Here is a 19,989-nt window from a genome sequence, read left to right as displayed (position 1 = left end):
TAAAAGTAATGATTCTTGAGGATGCTCACAGTTTTAGAACGATAACTACATTAAACCTGGAAATGCTTTTTTCCTGTTTGACCACTTTTTGCATATTGAAAATACCTTTTCTCTCTGTTTCACAGCAAAATCATGTTTGTTTTGCAAATTGGAAGTATTTCACAAACAGACAGTTGCAATACCAATCTGAGTGATCCTAACACTGTAGACAAGGCAGTGCTCCTCCAGTACAGTGTAAATAATGGAATTACATGGCAAGTAATTGCACAGCATCAGCCAAAGGACTTTATACAAGCCCAAAGAGTGTCTTATAATGTTCCCCTGTGAGTACCCCGTCTCATTTCATTACCTCTAAATGCACAAGATATATTTCTGCTAGGGAAGAGTCTATCTTTGCATCACTGTGCAGGAAAAAAAGGTTGACGAGAGGGTAGAAGAAAGCTTAAGGGGAAGGCTGATTAAAAAAAAAGGCAGTTTAGTGTTGATCAATATAATTGAAAGAAATATCAAATATTTGTTTTAAAGATATGAGAGAAAAAAAATTTTTTTAATTCCACCTGAACTGTGTGTATTTTTTGTCATTAAATGTTCCATGTGTGCGATGTATTGATGTTTCGTGGCGTACAGATGATACTTTGACTTTGCTCTCGGTTCCTGCTTGGGGAGGAGATGGGGAGGCACAAACCGCTCGTAGTCAGGAGCTCTCACAGGCTCTTGCGTTTGCGATGACAGGGAGGCACGAGTGAAAGGAGTCTTACTGCGCTGGTGGCAGCCCCGGCACAGCGGAACAGGTCATGATCAGTGGGCTTTGGACCACGTAGAAGTCGTCCTGTGAGTATCAGCTTCACCTCATCCCACCCCATCCCAGAAAGCACTGACCTTCCTTCAGCGTGGCTCGAGGGTTAAGCTCAGTAAGAACTGCTGTGGCACAGGGAAGCCTCTGAGAATCAGTCTTTGCTAATGCTCGGCCCTGACTGCAACCGTCAGCGGTCGAGACACTCGTGAAATGAGGTGGCACAGCAGGGGTACGGGTTGTGCAGCATGGAGAAACGCAGGAGGGAAAGCGGGGCTTTATCACCACCAAGTATTGGTGTGTTCCTCCAGTCCTGCAGCAGCGACTGTGAAATATATTGTGCTGGGACGTAAGAAAGGATATTTGTGTTCAACACTATGCTGCCATATAAGGCTGATTAATATCCTTTCAAAGATACAAAATACTCCGCTGTGTTGCTCTTTGCACAGGGTAATGTTGTTATGTAATCAGCCTCCGAAAAATTTTCATTAGCAACTAATGCCTTATTCATTTCCTTTTTTAGTAAGAAGGATACTGTTCAGAAACAGGGTTCACTATATCAGGTTCCTATGGTCCAAGCTCTATATTCATCCCCTTGTCAAGATTTTACCAAGTAAAGTGTCTTCACCCTCTTGATTCTCCCATTATTGAGATGGGTTTCACTCGCAGCTAACCCGTTTTTCCAGTGTTATGTCACAAAGAGATGACCTGCTTTTTCTCTAACAATTTAGTTCCAGTAGAAGTGAAATGCTAGTGGCTTGACGGGCAGGAACTCATCGCTGACAGTGGTTGGCAGAGAGAAGCGTGTCTGCTCCATAGATAGGTTCAACCGTTCCTTTTATTGAAAAATTTGAAAAACAGCAATGATGAAATTAGGCTTGGATAACCTCCAGACTGTGTAATTGTTACCACGAGGTTTCTGTCTTAAAATCTGAATTAGCAGAGGTACTGCAAGTAATGTTTTGTAACAACAGCAAAGTGGATTACTCGACTGCTAGTTAGCCCTGTTCTTCTTTCCACCAAGAAGCACCAGCTTGCATGGCACTCATATCAACCCCAAACCAAACTGGTCCCAACCCTTGGTAACTGTACACGCTGTGCTGCTTTTACACACCTTGCTGGGCTCTGCTTCCATAACATTAAGCTTAAAGCTTGAAGGAACAGAGGGATGGATGTGATCCCTGGCTTAGTTAATCAATGGCTGTATGGTGATGCATGGATAAAGATACAAAAGTGTATGAACCTGCAGGAGGTTCACTGTGTTTAGGAAACCATGGAGAAGGAAACTGGTAGTTCTGAAATATTTCCATTTGTTTCTGCCTTGCAATTAAAAAAAAGAAAGTAAAATGGAAAAGACAGGTGGAAAAAATTAGTATAATATTACCTGCCAGTCTGAGCACTGAATTGGAGAATATACATAGGAATAAGGTGGAGTTTGAAAAAAGCGATTCTTAAGCTGAATTCTGGAGAGCTTCTTTGACAATGAGATCTACCGGGCTATAGACCAGATGCACAAGCTGAGTGATGATATCTCAGTTATGTGAGATATTTTCAACTAGAATGGAGAAAGCAATAGACGTGCTATAGCAAGCGATCACACTTTGCCTAGAGGAGGAACCGGAGATAGAGACAGTGCCTCCTCCTTCCTCCTCTTCTTTTTATCCTGTTAAAGAGCTTTGAGGGTCTTCTGGATGTTGGCAAAAAAGTCAGGCTAGACACAGAGTTTCCACCCTGCGCTCCATGTGCTGGATGTGCACCTTCAGTTGACCAACCCACGTGTGACACCTGGCACAGCCCACAAAGGAAGACAGACCATAACAGACAGCTTTCTCCCTTAACATGTACTGTTGAATACAGTGCCACGGCAGCATACCACCAACAGGTCAGGTGGAGAATTTCAGTCCCTGCTACCTACAACAGTGAGATGTGCTGCCTCTGCAGAGTGGCAGGATTACACACTGTGGCACGTCTGGTTTATGTGTCCAGCATGTGCTCAGCCCTTATAGGCAGCTTTGACCTCTCTTCTGTACTTTAGGCTCTAGCTGCTGCTTCTAATTCATCAATATATTCTGTGGGCCTCTTAAGTTTTACTTTCAAGTAGCCTTTAAAAAGTTTGAGAGTGTTTGGAAAGCTTTCTTAAGGGAAGTGCTGCTGTTCATTGCAGATAGACCCCAGGTCTCCTGTGGGAATATCTCCTTCAGCTCTGCTGTTTCGTTCTGCGCAGAAACCCTGCCTGACCCCAGGGAGAGCAAGCCAGCTCGCCAGGTTAGCTCTCTAGCAAGAGGCCGAGCAGGGACTGTCCCTTGGGTGCTCTGCCCATGCCATGTCCCATCCACTGACATTCCCAGAGAAGAGTTATGTGGCCTGTAGCCACCCAGGGTTTGCTCTGGCACAGCTGCAGAGAGCAACTAAAACCAAGCACCAAGGACAAAGTAATTACCTGCTTCCAATATTTTTACAGGGTCTCACTGGAGAGTCAGTAGGTTTCTGCCTGGCTCATCCTTCCCAAAGCTGAGATATCCTGGGAAACATTTGTGCCTCCCAAACTAGAAGTCATTCCTACTAGTACTCTCACCTTGTCTCAGAAAGCTGAGAGCACCCATGGCACCACCACCTGCTGATGGTCCCCATCTAGTGGGGTCTGCGCTCTGTCCTTTTATAACTCTCTTATATGATCTTTGTATCCACATGGCTGCAGTGGGCAGGCCCTCTCACATCCTTTTCTCAGGCACAGAGGCAGGGGTGTGCAGACACCATACGTACACGGCACCGACTAACTTAATCTCAAGCTCTGTACACCAGCCTTTTTGTATGTGGAGAGTGTGATCTGATCACCATTCATGTGCTTGTGGCAGGGAGGCTGAAGGATGCAAGTTTAGAGTCAAATGAGTTGCTTTAGTGGCAGGAAGAAGCTGATGTATGCTGGGAGGTGAGGCTTCAGGTGTAGGGAGGCTCCTGGCTTCCACACGTCTCTCCTGTTTTTTCCACTATCCTGTGAGCTGACAAAGGGGCTTAATTTTCCCAGATCCCCAGACAGCCTCTGTTGGCTGGGCTGCCTGCACACCCAGAGGTGCAGAGCTGCACACCCAGGTGTTATGCCAGCTTTTCCTCAGCCCAGAGACAAGGTAGCCAGGTTCTCCTTGAGAAGACTAAGGGCTGGAGAGGAAGGCAGGCTGGGAAAATGCCTGCCTGCAGGGCCAGCTGTCTGCAGAGATGCATCATTACCAAGAATTTTCACGATTTTATTCCCTGCTGCTCCTTACAGTCCTAGAGACTGCCCGTTCCCAGGGATAAATCTGTGAATATCTGTTCTCCTGGCTCAACTCTTCTCAACAGTCCAAACACTTGAAATTAATTCTGTCATGAGCCCAGCTGCCAAGTTGCAGTGCAGATACAGCTTACAGCTGATTCATAGCTGGTGTTATCATAGTCTGTTCAGTCAAATTGATTTCTGAGTCAAGGAACGCCATCCTCTAACCAGCAAACATATTCTCTGGATGCAACTCCTTTGTTTACTTTTTGGTCCCAAGATAGTTAGCTGGAGTAAAAACATTGATATTTTAATCTGCAGATCATATGGGCATGCAAAATACATGGTGGTGATAAGAAAGGCCAAAGACGGGTGCCTTTGTATATTATCTAGAGTCATTCCACTTGCTAATGAATCATCTGAATCATTCATTAAAAAGCAATATTGCTAAGGCTGTAATGCAGCCTCAAAGGGTGCTCAGGCTGAGCATCTGTTTTGAACAGGTGAAACATTGTACCTGTTTTGAGTATATTGTACACTGAATTGGTCTTGCCAACTAACCGCTCACCAACTTATTTTAGGAATGCTTGGTCTCTGTCATGTGGTGGGGAGAGGGTGTTAGTTATCAAGTTGTCCAGTCCCTTTAAACTAGTGTCACTTATTCCTTGTTAGTGCAGCATTTTTGCTCTCTCCATTTGTAAAGAAAGCTTTGAGCAGAACTCTCACATGTTCTATGGCTGTGGCTCTTCTTAGAATAAAGAAGCATTTTGCTCCAGACCTAAGAAATCTTGAGTACTTTTCTGTGCCCCTATACTTGTGCTCTAAGAACAGCCCATGTCCAACTCTGCATTTCATTTGCACACTGTTTTTCTAAGTACGACTCAGCCTGTCTGCTGCACAGATACCACGCACGTTTTTGCATGTGCCTTTAGAACTGCTATTTCTTTGTGTATAAAGCAGGCCCTTAGTGACCTCTAAAAAACTGAGCTCTGATCAAAGGCATTTAGAACTAAAGGACAATAATAAAATGAAAACTAAGGGTCTGATGTTGCTTTCTTTGCAGCCCAAAACTTGTGGTGTAATCCATGGGAATTTGAGTTGTGCAAGGAATGCAAGAAGTTTCCCCTCATACCAATTTTTCTTTGATTAGTTGTTGGGTAATAAAACTAATGCCTCCATAGCTATCACTCCATGCTCTTCATTGTCAAGATATTCTCACATTTTTGGCACAAATGATTTATTGAGGAATTTATGTTGCATTTGGTGCAAAGAATGTCTATGCTGTTTTGCAACATCAAAGTACAAATTATATATTCTAGCTCTAACAAAGAGTCCTCATGTGGAAAAAGCATTTTCATCTGCTTCATTTTTTTCTAGTAAAAAGCAATAATTTGAAAAATACATTTAATTAAAGGGTATCAAGATATTTACAATAAAGAAAAGAAAGAATTCAAATATTAGGTAATTATCTGAATAGTCACAACATTTATGCCAAATTTAATATGATGCAGTCTGTGCTTTTATGACATTTTTATTATGTTTCTAAAAAGTGCATGCTGAATTTTATAGAAAAGAAAAATATAAGCATTGATTTGAAATATCAGGAAGTAATTTGTTCAATTTTTATTTTCAAAAGAGATGAAAAGTCCTATATTGCCTCTAAACCTCATCAGGGTTTTATGACTAATCACAGTGCTGCATGCATTGAAAGGCATTTTCTAACTTGTGTTGTATTTCATTGTTTGCTGTCATTGGTTTTACACTAGAGTAAGGTAAGTGCTTTCCCTGAATCCATATCAAATATATGCTGCTCTTACAGCTATGGTTCTTTCCCAAAGTTTTGTCAATGATGGGTCAGTGGAATACCATTTGTACTGAGATGTGCTCTGCAAGGCCTTGATCCTGCAGCTCTTCCTCAGGCAGTGTCAGGGGAAGTTAAGCTTAGCAGAACGCGTTCAGCGCCTCGTCCAGCCGCTGGTCATGTGCAGCAGTGGGAATTTGTGGGAATGTCACAGAGACTGCAGAGAGAGGGCTTCTCCCCTGCCGGTGGGCCTGAGTGTTTGTGGCAGTGCAAATGGACCTGGGAGCAGAGGGTGCTCAGCGTGCTGCCCAGGCCAGCTCTCAGCTCCAAGAGGCAATTCACACCTTTTTCTGTAAATAAAGACCAAGGAGTGGAAGCCAATGCTGCGCAGTCTATGCCAGTGAACATGTATGGCAGCAGAGTCATAAGTATCTTTTAGATCTAAAAACAACAGCAAGTATTTGCTAGGTCATTCTTTTGTTTCTTGTAACCATGCTGCTTTGTGGTGCCATAGCTAATAGATGCTGCTAACCAACACAGAAACTGAGCTGTGAGTTCAAATCTTGATTTGACCAGAGTCAAAAACTGTTTGACATTGATATCAGCAAACAGGATTTCATTCAGACCATGTCACTTTTCTAATTATAGGACTATCTTATAGACCATTTGTAATTCAGCCAAAAAAATTACCCCAAGCCCCTGAAAGGTGTGCCTCTGCTGTTTTCTAAGGCTTTGCTCATGTTTGGTTTTGGTATCCAAATATTTTTGGTCCTATTTTGTTCCCATTGCTAAAAATAAATACGTGAAAATAATGAATGACATTAGGATATGTTGGGTTTTTTACAGGAAATTTTTATTCCATTTGACTGTGTTCCATCTTTATATTTCCTAAATTGCAGACTTGTAGTTCAGCTGTGCTTTAGGAAACATATAATACAATAATCAGAATGCTCTATTCAAGCCTACAAACACAGCATGATTCCTTCTCATAAACTGCTTTATTGTATATATTTAAATAGTATAACTCCAGTGACTTAATTGGAAAGTTACTTAGGGTTTTCTGTGTAAATTGGAGCAGTATTACCTTTAATTTATTATTTAATATTAAGGCACTTAAAACTGTAGATTAGATTGTGCAGTAGTTGCTCCTCATAATTGCTTGTATTGCTGTTCATCAGCAATACACAGATATTTTGGATCTGCACATTTCATCTAGTGGTTCAGCGAGTGCACTGAAAAGGTACTAGTCTCAGTATATGCTGACAGTCCACTATATAATTCTCCAAGCTGATGTCTCCAATGATGCCTCCAAACGAGTTCCCTCCACACCTTCTGTTATGGATGGCAGGGGAGCCTTACTCCTAATGTAGCTACATGCTGCCCTGAACATTTTGGGTGCTTTGAACAAGAAAATAACAGCAAAAGCATAGTATAGCCTCTTATCAGTCTATAAAAATACAAACACAATTCATTATTAATAGTACTGAAAGCATTTTTAAATCCACCAAATGCAAGAAATGTGTAAGTACTCCTTCTGCAAACTTTATTACATAATTCTCACTGTGATCTTAAAAAGCACTATTGGACTCAATTATAAAGTGCTTTTCTCCTATCGATATATAAAATTAACTTTACAAAAATAAATATATACCTAGCCTCATTTTGTGGATACCAACGTATACCCTCATAGGGTATACCTATTTAACTATAGCAAGAGTGAAAATCATGCCATTTTCTACAATGGGCGTGAAGTTTTTAAGTGGCCTCCATCCCAGTCAGTGAGAAGTCTTCCTCAGACTTTGGTGGGAATGAGTTTGGACTATGTCAGTGCAAGTAAGAAACTGAGCACTTGGTTATTGGGAATTTAGATTTCTCTTACTTTTCGCACACTGCTTTCTGTGGTGTTCAGTGTAAGGCAGGGAATATGTCTATTTTCCTTGCTTATAACATTCAGCAAGCTGACCATCTTATAAAATACCAAAATAGACTGAATATGTATCAAGAATAAGTAAGTCACTTTCTTTCTTTTAAGATATTAGGGAACCGTTTCTTTCTTCCTGTTTTTATTTCTTTCTTTTTCTTTCTTTTTCTTTTTGTTTGTTTGTTTGTTTTAAATGTCTTCATAATAACTTTAAGGCCAGATACAAAATGCCTAGGCATTTAAGGTGAAATATAGGCCAGGTTTACCTAGCAGTATCCAAACAGGTGGTCCTGAAAATCTCTGCTGAGCTATCTCCTAAAGCGAGCAGATCAAAGGCCAGCAAGGAGACTGCTGGGAAACAGGAAGGCCCCCAGGCACCAAGAACCACAGCTCAGAGTGTGCCCCAGTGGCCAAAGTCTTGCCCAAGCCAAGGTTTTCACAGCCTAACTCAGTCCTAAATTTAACCAGGTCCAGAAATAGCCAATTTTTCAGCCCAAAGCATTGATATGCTCCCTTTGGTCCCACATATCTCAACAGGATGGATATTCACAAAGGTAGTGCTAGTTAGGCCTTTTTCAAAAAAGATGAGGGAAGAAGCAGTATTGGTGATGCCTCTCCTCAGGAGACCAGAGCTGTGATTAATCTCACGTGGCTCCTGCTAGCACCAGGCTGCTGCCCTGAGGGCACCCAAAATTGCGTACATACAGCGAGGCCGCTCAGGGTCAGGCTATGTCTTCCTCTTCCAGGCCCATCTCTTGTGTTTTGGCTGCTGAGCGGCCTTTTCCAGGCAGAGAAGTGCTCCATCTTGCCTCACTTCATGGTTAGGACACTCTCCTGAGAGGTGGCATGTTGCCATAAATGCCCTGGGTCCAAGGAGACAAAACATCCACTTCACAGGTGGTGGCTCCAGCACCTAGGGAATTAAAGATGAGGAAGCGGTCCTTCAGCCTCAGGACCAAAGGCAGCCTCTTCCAGGGAGAGTTCAGGGCTGTAATTTGCCTCCTACCAGTGAGGCACTTAGAGAGCAGGATTTAAAATGCACCCCTGTGCCCGGCATTCCTGGTCGGCTAACAACAGGCTGGCTTTGCCAGCTGCTTAGCCCGTTGCCTCCTGTGGCTCACTCTGGTCTGGGCGCTGACTGTCCTGAATCTCAGAGAAAGTCAGAAGTCAAACTCAAATATTAAACCCTCTCCTAATTGCCAAATGCTCTAGAGCACTGACTTTCTGCAAGAGTGCAAAACGTTGTACCAAGTGTAGAACTATTTGTATTCCTTGTCACTGACAGCTGGATATTATTTCATTCTGTATGGATATTGCAGTGGCAAGAAAGTAAGTTTTATTTGCCTGTAAAATTGGGTAAAGAAATTTGCAAAGCCTTGGAAAACTAGTTGGGAAGCAGCTTGGAATTGCTTGGCATTTTATATCCTAGAGTTTGACATAACTGCTTTTATTCTGTTCTAGACAATTACATTCTAGATTAGCTGTTAAAAAGGGTATGATTTTGCTACACACATTTTTTAGATTGTTAGCATAACTTTAGATTAAGTTGTACAGCATAGATTATTATATAACGTAACTTTAGATTAAGTTATGCATAACTTTAGACTAGGTTATATAGCAAAAGCTATCATTGCTTCTGGGGGATCATACTTACTTTGCAAAGCATGCAATTATTTCTTTTCCCTAAGGGCCATATTCACTAAAAATAAGCTTATGCACTAGAGAGGAAAGTGTAACTGATATGAGTATTTACTTTTTACTCACAGAGAAAGCTCACAAATGAAAACCTGCCTTGCTTCCACAAATGGAAGATTTGTTGACTGTAATGTCTACTACTGGCCTATATTTCACATATCACCTTTAAAATCCGATGTATTCTTTGGTACGGAGGCTCCCAGTAACATTCAGTCCCTTTGGAGCAGAGACCTTTGGGCCAAGCATCTTTCTCCCGCTGCAGGACAAAGCTAGAAAGGCCATACTCCAAAGGGGGTAGGGAAGACTAGAAGAAGGAGGCAGAAATTAGGCTGAGACCGCACAGACTCACTGAGACTTTACGGCTCCTTTCCCCTGGAAACAGGAAGAAAATGAGTCAGCAGAGTCACCAACAGCTCTTCCGGGGTGAAGCTCCTTACATCTGTTGGAGTTGTCCTCAGGGTCTGCATGCTCAATGTGTTGCTCCATTCTGCCGAGAGAAATTGCATTCCACAGCTGCATATATATGAGTTCTTATATGCAATTTCCTCCATATGGAGAAAGGGGCTCTCAGGTGACTCTAAAGAATAGAGTCTGTTTGCGATATGTGATACTCTTTTCTTTTTATTTTTAAAAATAGCGCTCTGACCAGAAGTTCTTTCCCACTTCCTGGGACTTACAGCCCAGTGTGCAACAGTGACTGTCTCTTATAGCCAAGTCTCAGTTGCTTTACATGGCTGGCCAAGGGCTGTGTAAGTAGTAGGTCTGAGAGGAAACATCCTTTTTAAAAACTACATAATACAAAATATTCTCATATAATTCTGAATGTAGTTTGGCTGTAGATTTATTTGGACCTGCATTTCTGTGTATGTGTTGAGGGTGGAGGGGACCAAGAAAAGTTACAGCCGGATGAAGTGCTGTGGCTGTTCAGCAGTCCTCTGCCGCAGGCAGTAAGACGCAGTCTCTGTGTTGCTGTACACATGGTTCTCTCCAAGCTATATGCAAGTTTGTACGTGCCATGAGCAGAAGCACAAGGAGGCTACACAGCTGTTACAGCTTCATTTCCAAAGTTTCTGCCCTTTGGAAACCAAAGGTAGCATATGGCCCTTATCTAGGAGTTAGGTGGGTTTCAGGTACCTAGGTCCCAGATATCACTCTTGTTCACTGCTGCCCTCTCATGGGTCTTCCTTCCCTCAGTGAGAAAGTAGAAATCTGATGTAGGTTGGATAGACCTTGTGCTCCCTGTAGGTCTTCAGAGCAACTGTCTATCCCTCAACTATGCTGCAGCCAGAACTGATGATGCTGTTCAGTTTATTTCCCAGATCTTCCTTTAAATTTGGATGGGGGGCAGGGGAGGGAAATGTTAAGTCTGCATAAAGTTGTTGCACTTCACTTCCTATATGATAAAACTAGAAGATGATGGATTAAAGCTTTTCTTCTATTCTGTAAATAAAACTGTTAATGTTCTGAGAGAGAAGGATAATTGGAGTACAAATACACTGCGGAAAAATGCCCTATATTGAGAGGGTATGAAGTGCATATAGCTTTAGTGAATCTGGCCCTAGGCAGCACATGTTTTAATTAGCTGAGAGCTCTTCACCTTTCACTAAGATAATGAATTGTAAATACAAGCAAAGTGGAACAGACTCTCAATTGCCTTGTACCTTGTTGTTGTACAGAAGGTGCATTTTACACCACTTCACACAGTCTTGAAAGGATATGCAAGGAATAAGAAGAATCTGTCCCACTAGCTCACTGATCAGAAAGAATTTAAAGAACATATTAAAAATCTGACATTCTTGTCTTCCTCCTTCCCCCCTTAATTTTAACAGCACTCGCAAACAAAATTACATGATGAATTTTTCACGGCAACATGGGCTCAGGCATTTCTACAACAGAAGACGAAGGTCACTTAGACGATATCCATGAAGAAACGAAAAATTTATTTTTTCTTCCCAACATGTGATGTGTTGCTTTCCATTCTTTAAATCTAGCACTGCATTTGGTATCAGGACTTTTCTGCAACTGGCTTGATGAATAACTGAGAGCCTTTTTCAAGACAGAGTGTACACTACTTTTTTCACACTGTGAACTAATGAGAAGTGACTTATTTTCTCATAGGTATATGTTTTAATGTTGATGTGTCTGTGAAAATTGTGATTTGTTGTAATATCAGTTACAGTGGCAGTATTGGAAGTAAGCAACTAATTCTTTTTAACAGGAAAAAATGTTTAAGCACAAAGACTTTTCAGATTTTATGTTTAAAAAATCTACATACTAAGTACAGAATTTAACATTATTTGTCACATAGATATTTAAGTGCACTGTATTTCAGCTCTGTGTCATTTTATATGATTAAGTTATCATTGTTTGTCCTCTTCGTATTCTCTTCTACAACATGACACATTGGCACTGTATTTACTTGTTTCGTTGTTGTAATATTTTTGCTGCTGATTTTTGGGCTATTTACCTTCTGACAACATGTATTAAACAAATTAAAGTACCTAATCAAGAAGATTATTGCAAAAGTAGTTGTAAAGACGTCGATATCCTTCAGTCTTATTCTTTGAAATGTCTGTTGGTTAGCATTGTTTTGTGGATAAAAAGAATGCTTGACATTAAACTTTTTTTTACTAAGCAGTTGTGGATGAAGCCCCAAACAGAAGTTCCTATTTCCTTGTCTAAATGTAGTCAGTTCTCTGCAACTGATTTACTTACAGTAACTGCCATTTGGTGTCTGTAGTAATGAAGTGATTTGTAAACAGTGAACGTTTCATCGTGTTCTCTTAGGTGTTTGTTTCTATCGCGGGTCATGTTTGTATCTTCCGATAAAGTTGTATTTACACCAGCAACGTTATAATGCCCCTATAGCCCTAACCTGTCTATTATCATAAATAAAATGCTTCACTTTATGGTGAAACAAGCTAAAGATCCATGCTTCAATAAAGATAATGTCAACAAACAATTCTGATGTCAAACTTTTCAAGCCATGTAGGCTTTAAATGAAATCATAAACCAAATTCTTTTACTAAATACATACATTCTAATGCAAACATTGATGGTATTTTTTAATATTTAGTACGTCATACTCAATAGCACTGTCAAAATCTCAGTGTTCGCAAGCACAAATCCAGAGATCTTCCCAGTCCCACATGTAGGTGTAACATGATTGGTGCAAGGAATAAAATGGGACCATGGACCAATATGCATTCTTACTTTCTTTATCTGCATATCCCAACACATAGGTCTTACGTAGTTTTGCAGTAGTGTCAGTTTACACTCTGTAGCTTTGCACATGCATAATACCTCTCAGTTTGGAAATATTACACAAGTCGATATTTGAGAACAGATACCTGTCTGTTACGAGAATCAGCATTTCCTTGCTCTGAGGACTACAGTACAGCACCTAAGGAGTCTGGTTCAAAACAGACAAAAGAAGCTAATTCTTCACACAGCGGGTGCTAGCTCTGTGGCTGGCCTTGCTAAGTGATGTTGCAAAAAGTTTCTCTTGATTGGTGCAAGACGAGGTTGAACAAGTACTTGGAAGAGAAATCTTGGTGGGTCACTAAGCAGATAAACCACATGTTCAGGAAATCCCCTGAACCAGTAAGAGCTGGGTGGGGAGACTGGAAGTGTGTCAGAGAGAAGTATCATGCATGTTTGCTGTGGTTTTACATCTTCTTGGGCATCTGCTACTGGCCACTGATTGCAACAGGACACTGGCCTGAACCAATACAGGCTTGTTATACATCCATGCTCAGATACCTACAAATGTGTTCAGTTTTTCAGAGGTTTTTGATCAAAGGTACCTGAGCAGTACAGAAAAACAGGTCATTCAGTGATCAGCTAGTCAAAACCTTGCCTTTGTCAAAGTTCTGCAACATACGTTTGGCAGAACTGGAAACTTGCTGCAACAGCCCAGCTTCCCACAGCCGCAAACTCAGTTGTGCTGTTCTGCAGAATACCATGTGTGCTTTCAATCCTTGGAACAAGATAAATGATCTATTCAGATAAAAAGTGGGAAGAAATAAATGATGTTATTACAGAATATAATATAATGTTTTGGCAAGAGATTTAAAAATATTATAATAGAAAGTTTCACTCATTAAGCAAGCAAAAATGCAAGATATAAACACTCCTATTGTTTTTAAGATAATTTTATCTGGACAAATATGTTAACAGATGGGTGATACTTCAGTGTAAAATGTGTGTGCAGCTATCACGTTGCTAGGGAAATAATTTATTTTGAGGATATCAATATACATAGGATGAGGCAATTAATCCGACTTCATCACATTCCAGATAAGAGACCAGTATACTCAGAGAAGCTGTTTATCACAACTGCAGATATTTCTCTTGAATAATCATGACTACTGGGGGATCCACTGAGGCATTTCAGCAGAGCTCATTCTTAAGGAGCATAGGCTTTTCTCTGGAAAATCATCCCACTTGTAGATTCCCAAGTGATTTTGTTCTTTGCCCTTTCCAGATTCCAGGAAGTTCTTGCTTATATTTTTTTCCATTCCTATAGCACACAAGGTAGCATGTGCATACTGTGTACTCAATGTATGTACTGCTTTATTTTTCCTCCCATATGACTGAGAACAATGAGTCAGTTGCCATTAAATAGCTGTTAAAATAGCAAGGGTGACACAGCACATAATTAATGGCAGTATAATAGCAACAGAGCTATAAACTGCAGTAATAAGCTTATCTACTGATACAAAACTTTGGCAGGCATAGCTATGGAAACTCATACTTTTATTATGCCTTATGGTCTTTTTCATTTTTCCTGTCAGCTCACTAACCCATGTTCCAGTAGAGACCATAAGAGAAATTAAAAAAAAAAAAAATACAGAAAGACAAAACTCTTACTTGCTGGAGTTCCAGGAACAAGCTAAGTAAAACCTGTATTATCATAATTTTGCCTGAATGTTCTTCTCTTGACCTTGCTTCATCCAAAGGTGGTAATGTTACCTTAATGGGAAGAAATGGGAGGACCACAAGTACTTTGAAGGACTGAATTAGACTTTGCATGAACTTGACAGTTTAGAGAAACGGGTGGAAATAACAGCAAAACCAATGAAGAACAATATGTTGTCAAAGAGCAAATCAGGTATTAACAAGCAGAATTATAGGAAGAGAATCAACAGCATTACGCTGTTGGGAAAAAAAAGAGCATCATTTTGAGTTATTTTAATAGAAGTATCTACAGTAAAACATTGGAAATACATACACAGCTGTCAGTGCTGGTAGAGCAGACTGCAGTTACCAGCAGTTGAGCCCTTCACTTAAAGACAAATGTAAACAAATTGGAGAGATTTCAGAGTACAGCAGAAGAAACAAGCCCCTTAAAATATGACCTTCCAAGTAGAGAGGGTTTGTTTAGTCTAGAAAAGAGAATATTTGGGGAAAGATATAAGAACAGCAGTAAACACGGATCATAAACACAGACAAGGCTCATAGCCGGGAATACAGATCTGGCGCTGATCCCTCCAGGGCAGCGCCCTGCTGCTGGAGCCTCGCACTGGAGCTTCCTCCCAGCCTCATTCAGCTTCATTTTTCACCCGGGGACACAGCTTCCAGAGGCTGGTGGCTCCCACTGCTCCTCCAGGCCAGCGGTTAGGTACTTAATCACTCTTCTAGGGAGCAACCTCAGTCCTCAGAAGACTGTGAAAGGAATTAAAACCAGTTGCCACTTTTGGAGGGAGAGAAGAGGAGGGAAACAGTAAGCTCGCCCCAGAGACCTGTGTGGCTGCACGGGTCTGCACTGAGACTGTCTCTGGTGTCCTCAAGTACCAAGGAGTGGTCTGACACATAAGCACACTTGACAAGCTGTTGTCACTTGACTGAAGCCACTGTAGGAAAAAATTAACTTGGCTTTATAGACCATGTTTTATTTACTTGCTAACCATTCAAGGCAAATGCTACTGGATAGGAATGCTGCCTCAGTGTCACCTCATTATTCATCTCTCAGCACGAGATGGGTTTTGGATATTATCTAAGCAGGAAGCTGCTGCAAGGCTCTATAAGCCCCACTGCAGGAAGCTCAGCAGCAGCCCTTGGGTCCCTGCTGTGAGCAGCCTGGTGCCAGCAGCAGCCACCCAAAGGGACATGTACAGCCGGCAACATGCAGCAGGCAAACCACACACAAGTCCGCGCAAAACATAACTCTTCATTGGAAAAACATGAACAAGCTAGCTATATGGGGGAGCTACCTTAGTGCTGAGCTGTTGAGGGAGCCTCAAAACCAAATTAGACCAGTGAAAGGGCTTGCTAACCCTGAGCACAGTCTCTAACCCTGAGCACAGTCTCAAAGAGGTCTTCAAGGGCGGTCGGGGACAGCGGCACATCTCTGAGAGTGGATGGAGTACCAACCCTGTGAGTGAGGGATCTGCTCCTGCAAGAAATGTCTGTGAGGTATGAGGATGCCAAAATCATATAAGCAGTTTGTGGAAGCTGGAGCTGCCTCGCCTTCTCCTCAGTTACTGATAATTTACAGCTGCTGCTTTGTTATTCTTCATGTTCTTCTTGGTTGACCTGAAGGAACCAACCTGTCAGTGAGCTGAAGGTCATAGGCCTGTGTGTGGCTCATTATCATAATCATTTTGCGCAGAGCCTGATGGGGATAGTTTGAGCCTGCACCCAACTAGGAGGAGACCAGCAGAAACAGCATTCCTGTGTCGGAGGAAGCTGGTAACTGCTGGGTTTACAGTTTGAATTTTTATCACTTTTGAAGGAAAACAGGTTTTTAATGCTGCTTTAGAAAAAAGCTATGTGGTTTGTGCTTTTGAGCTGGGCTGCTCAGGGGAGAGCTGTGAAAGAGCTAGTGGCAAAGAAGTTCTTTCAGAGGGCAAGACTACTTCCGTGGTTGCCTTTGTGCCCAAGGTGGGACTCTGGGAGCTATTAGACAGTGACAGGTCCAGTGGGGTCTATTCTGCACTAGTATGCTATTGCTTATCCTACAGGAGTGGGCTGACAGCTCCCAGGTCTCACTTTCCCTATACACTGACTGTATACACATATACCAGCCTTCTGCTGATCATCACATTGCTCAAGGTGTGCTAGAACACCACGTGTAAAGCTGTTCAGCTGGTTTGTATTCACAACTGACTATAATCCAATAGACTTTCAACTTGGTTCATTTAAAATCACATCTTCCTTACAGGGCATTTTAAAGGATATGAATATATCCATTTTCAAGGAACTTTTCATGGTGAGAAGGGAAACGTTTGGGCCTCTACTAGAATAATATTTACAGTGCTATCATAGACAATGATAAGGCTTGACATGAATAATATATCTGAATAGGATATGGGTAGTAACTAATTAACAGGAGCATGAGGAACCTAGTCAACTGCCACTGAAATCAGTGGGAAAATTCCTGAAAATCTAAATGCATTTTACTTCACACTGTAAAAGTCCATCTCAAATTTATTAATTTAACTTTTTGATCTATCCTACAACTTACATTAGATCCATGGTCAAAGATACATAGGTTTTTTTCTGCCTTAGAAAGCTGTCACATTATCAGAGAAGTTGGGAATGCAGTAAGGGAAAGGGTGGGAGTGACTCCATTAATGGAGCCCATCTGATGCAGCTTGCTAATCTGGACTGGTGGCTTTGCTACCTGTCCCGTACGGAAAGTTCATCCTAATGAGACAATCAGAGTTGTTGAAGTCTCCACAATTCCCAACCCCTCACTAACTCCTGTGTATTTATTCATTATCAATGATTATTTGGGGGGGAGAGGGAAAGAGAAAGGCAGAAGAAAGTTGACAGCTGAAAGGCCTGATGACTGGCCAGCCAGCCTAGTGAGCGACGAGTCTGGTTTCTGGCTCACAGCTTTCCCCATGCTGCTGGAGAGCAATGGCTCCTGCTGCTCCATTCCCCTGTGAGCCACAAGAGCTGCTGAAGTTCACACTGAGCCCTTTGTCATCACACAGCTCAAGTGGTGTGTGCGCCATTAACTCATTTCCCACAATTATCCTCCATGGGTGTTTTTTCAGTCTCTCCTTTTGTCCACATTATTCATTCTCTATTAAGTTCCACTCCCATTTTTTGTTTTGATGAAAAAATTCTCTTTTCCTCCAGTTCCTACTGAGCTCAGTGCTATATTAATCCCTGCCCTTTTTTAGAGCTGAACTGAAGTATGTTTTACCATTTTAAACAATGCTGTAAAGAAGCAATTAAATGAATTATTAACCTTCTCAATGGTTCATGCTAAAATGTACACAAGAAATTAAAACCAGCTTCAGTTCATGTATTTAAATACAACCATTGACACAATTAGTTTACCATAATCCACAGTGTTTATTGTTGCAATATCTGAAATGACTTATATCTTTACACCAGCAACAAATCCTTACACTGCTATTGGCCGGCATGTTTTAAGCTTTCTCCTCTCCCTTCTCTTTGTGTGGGTTGTGCACGCACACCTCTGTCTGTAATATGTGCATGCAGTTACTGTACTATATGCTTTATTGGTAATAAAGCATTCTAGAATTTCAGTACATCAAAGATGACACAAAACCTCCATAAGCTAATTCCACCTACATTCTAGCACAATGTATGGATGCCCAAGTTCAGAAAAAATACTTTTTTGGATAAACAGATCTATCACACAAGATTCCAGAAGGGACTGACTGAAAGGAGATGTCTTTCTCAAGGGATCTTCAGTTACCCAGTTTGGTATAAAACAGTGGCATCCAGCACCATTCTATGTGAAATCTGATGTATGTGGTCTATTTAATCTGTCCACTGGAAATTGCTATTTCCTTCAAAATGCTTTTTTGTTACAACCTATAATGAAGAACACTGGTTATAATGAACCTCTGATTTCAAATGAAACTTTGTAAGTGCTTTGACTTTGAAATTTCCTATTTTGACAATATTGAAATTTAAAGTATTGTATTTCAGTTGGAATTCATTTATTTTAAATTTTAATTAAGTTACTCTTAAAAAATAGCCTCTAATAAGGGCTGAAATGCCAAGGAAACATTTTAAGGCTTTCAAAATAAGTGGGGACAATATTTTTGACAATTTTTTCAAGGTCTTTCAAAATATTTTTTCCTATCAGTGCCAGACAGAAAAACAAAACCTCAAATACTTTGCGAGATGGGAAAAATATTTTCTGCCGGGCATGAGTGAGACTTATGGTTGTGTTGGGAAACACTTATAAATCAAAGACTAAAAGATCAGATCTATGAAAATATTTAATTACTAATTCCTGGTTATTCACAAGGAAGTTGATACCTACATCCCCTGTGCACCCTTAAATTAAAAAAACCAAAAAACTGTACCTGGCTGCTTGTCAGACTGCCCCTCAGAGCTCCAAGGCCAGCCTGACAACCACGCTCCTCAAACAGCAGAGGCAACAAAAATTTACTCCTTTCAGAACCAAACGTTTGTGTAATTAAGCCTCTTGGAGTGTGTAGTCAATATGAAGTATTTTTACTTGTACACAACCAGTACACATCTGTGTATGAAGCCTGCTGCATTATCTCTCTTAACAGAGACAACATTGATGACTGCTTTTTCAAATTAATTTTAGGCTATCAAAGTAAGCACTAGGGCTTCTTCATTGGAATTTCAGTGCCCAGGAAGTCTCTGCCACTTTTTCCCCAGCTGACAGCACACCGAATCACCAGTGGGGCCCTGTAAAAGGCCTGAGGTGCAAGCTTTCATCTGCATTGTTGGCTTAGAGATGGTGAAGCAGTAATATTTTGACTTCTCGTTAGCAGAGCAAGGGAAAAAGAGCTTACAGCAGGCATAAGTTCGGGAGCCAACAGGTGACCTAGGGGAAAGGCAGGAGGCTGGGGAATGACCGACGTTTGGGGCTGATTTCTCTAGTCCACCGACCAGTGCCCCAATAATCAGTCACCTGTTATCAGCCCGCTGCCTCTCCCAGGCAGGTGGGAAGGCAAATGCAGCACCTGTGGTCAATCAGAGATGACCTCTTGGCACAAACCTCAAGGGCCCACAGCGTTAGCCGGAGCGCAGTGCCCAGGCGGGTCCCCTCCCCGCCGCAGCGCAGAGCCCCCCGCGCATCAGGCTGAGGCGCCGCGGCCGCTGGGCGCCGCTTGAGGCCCCTCCGCAACGGTCGCAACGGCCCCGCCGGGCGCGGGGGGGGTGCACGCGCCGGCCCCGCGCTCACGTGCCCCGCACGGGGGGGCCCGCGGCATTCTGGGACTTGTAGGCCGCGGCCGCCGCGCGCCCGGCGGGGGCTGCGGCGCTGGGGGGGGGACTACGAGTCCCAGCCGCGCCCGCGCTCGCCCTCGGCCGGCGAGAGGTAGGCGGGGGCCGGGGCCCTGGCGCCCGCGTCCGTTGCGCTCACCTTGGGCGCGGAGGGGAGGCGGTGCGCGGCCGCGGGTGACTGGCCGCCGGGTCGGGGCGGGCCGAGACGAGACGAGCCGGGCGGTGGAGGGAGGCAGCGCCTGGACGGCGGCGGAGCGCGGCCGGGCTCGCGTAGGTGAGCGCCGCGTGTGGGGCTGGGCGTGGAGGGTCTTTCCGGGATGGTTGGGGGCGGGGGG

The 19,989-nt window shown here is 42.5% G+C and overlaps 2 protein-coding genes and 1 long non-coding RNA gene across 11 annotated transcripts in view; 2 read left to right on the top strand and 1 right to left on the bottom strand.

Annotated features, from left to right (window-relative positions):
• RELN (reelin) overlaps nt 1–12,050 on the top strand; it is a 300,760-nt gene extending 288,710 nt beyond the window's left edge. Inside the window, exons 62-65 of one of the 3 annotated variants that reach the window (XM_064505379.1) lie at nt 126–323; nt 733–831; nt 5,680–5,815; nt 11,290–11,357. In XM_064505379.1, coding sequence (XP_064361449.1) covers nt 126–323; nt 733–831; nt 5,680–5,809 — 427 coding nt within the window. In that variant the 3' untranslated portion in view covers nt 5,810–5,815; nt 11,290–11,357. Of the gene's footprint in view, nt 1–125; nt 324–732; nt 832–5,106; nt 5,141–5,679; nt 5,816–11,289 lie in introns of those variants that run through there. The other 2 variants (XM_064505385.1, XM_064505392.1) reach the window with 2 other exon arrangements.
• Nucleotides 12,051–12,208: 158 nt separating this feature from the next.
• LOC112981760 (uncharacterized) lies at nt 12,209–19,916 on the bottom strand. Its single transcript, XR_010387367.1, has 3 exons — nt 19,794–19,916; nt 14,333–14,434; nt 12,209–13,459 (listed from the first exon to the last, which is right to left on the bottom strand). It is a non-coding gene; the product is annotated as an uncharacterized LOC112981760 (long non-coding RNA).
• The window catches only part of SLC26A5 (solute carrier family 26 member 5), a 39,396-nt gene continuing 39,048 nt past the window's right edge, over nt 19,642–19,989 (top strand). For 2 of the 7 annotated variants that reach the window (XM_026097642.2, XM_026097645.2), the window contains exon 1: nt 19,808–19,928. The gene's annotated coding sequence lies outside the window, so the exon portion shown is untranslated. Of the gene's footprint in view, nt 19,749–19,800; nt 19,929–19,989 lie in introns of those variants that run through there. The other 5 variants (XM_064505424.1, XM_064505416.1, XM_064505407.1 and 2 more) reach the window with 5 other exon arrangements.

Source organism: Dromaius novaehollandiae, chromosome 1 (genome assembly GCF_036370855.1).
Source record: "Dromaius novaehollandiae isolate bDroNov1 chromosome 1, bDroNov1.hap1, whole genome shotgun sequence".
NCBI classification, from domain to species: Eukaryota; Metazoa; Chordata; class Aves; order Casuariiformes; family Dromaiidae; genus Dromaius; species Dromaius novaehollandiae.
The sequence above is the reverse complement of the archived record's forward strand: the minus strand, read 5'-3'. Positions and strand labels throughout refer to the sequence as shown.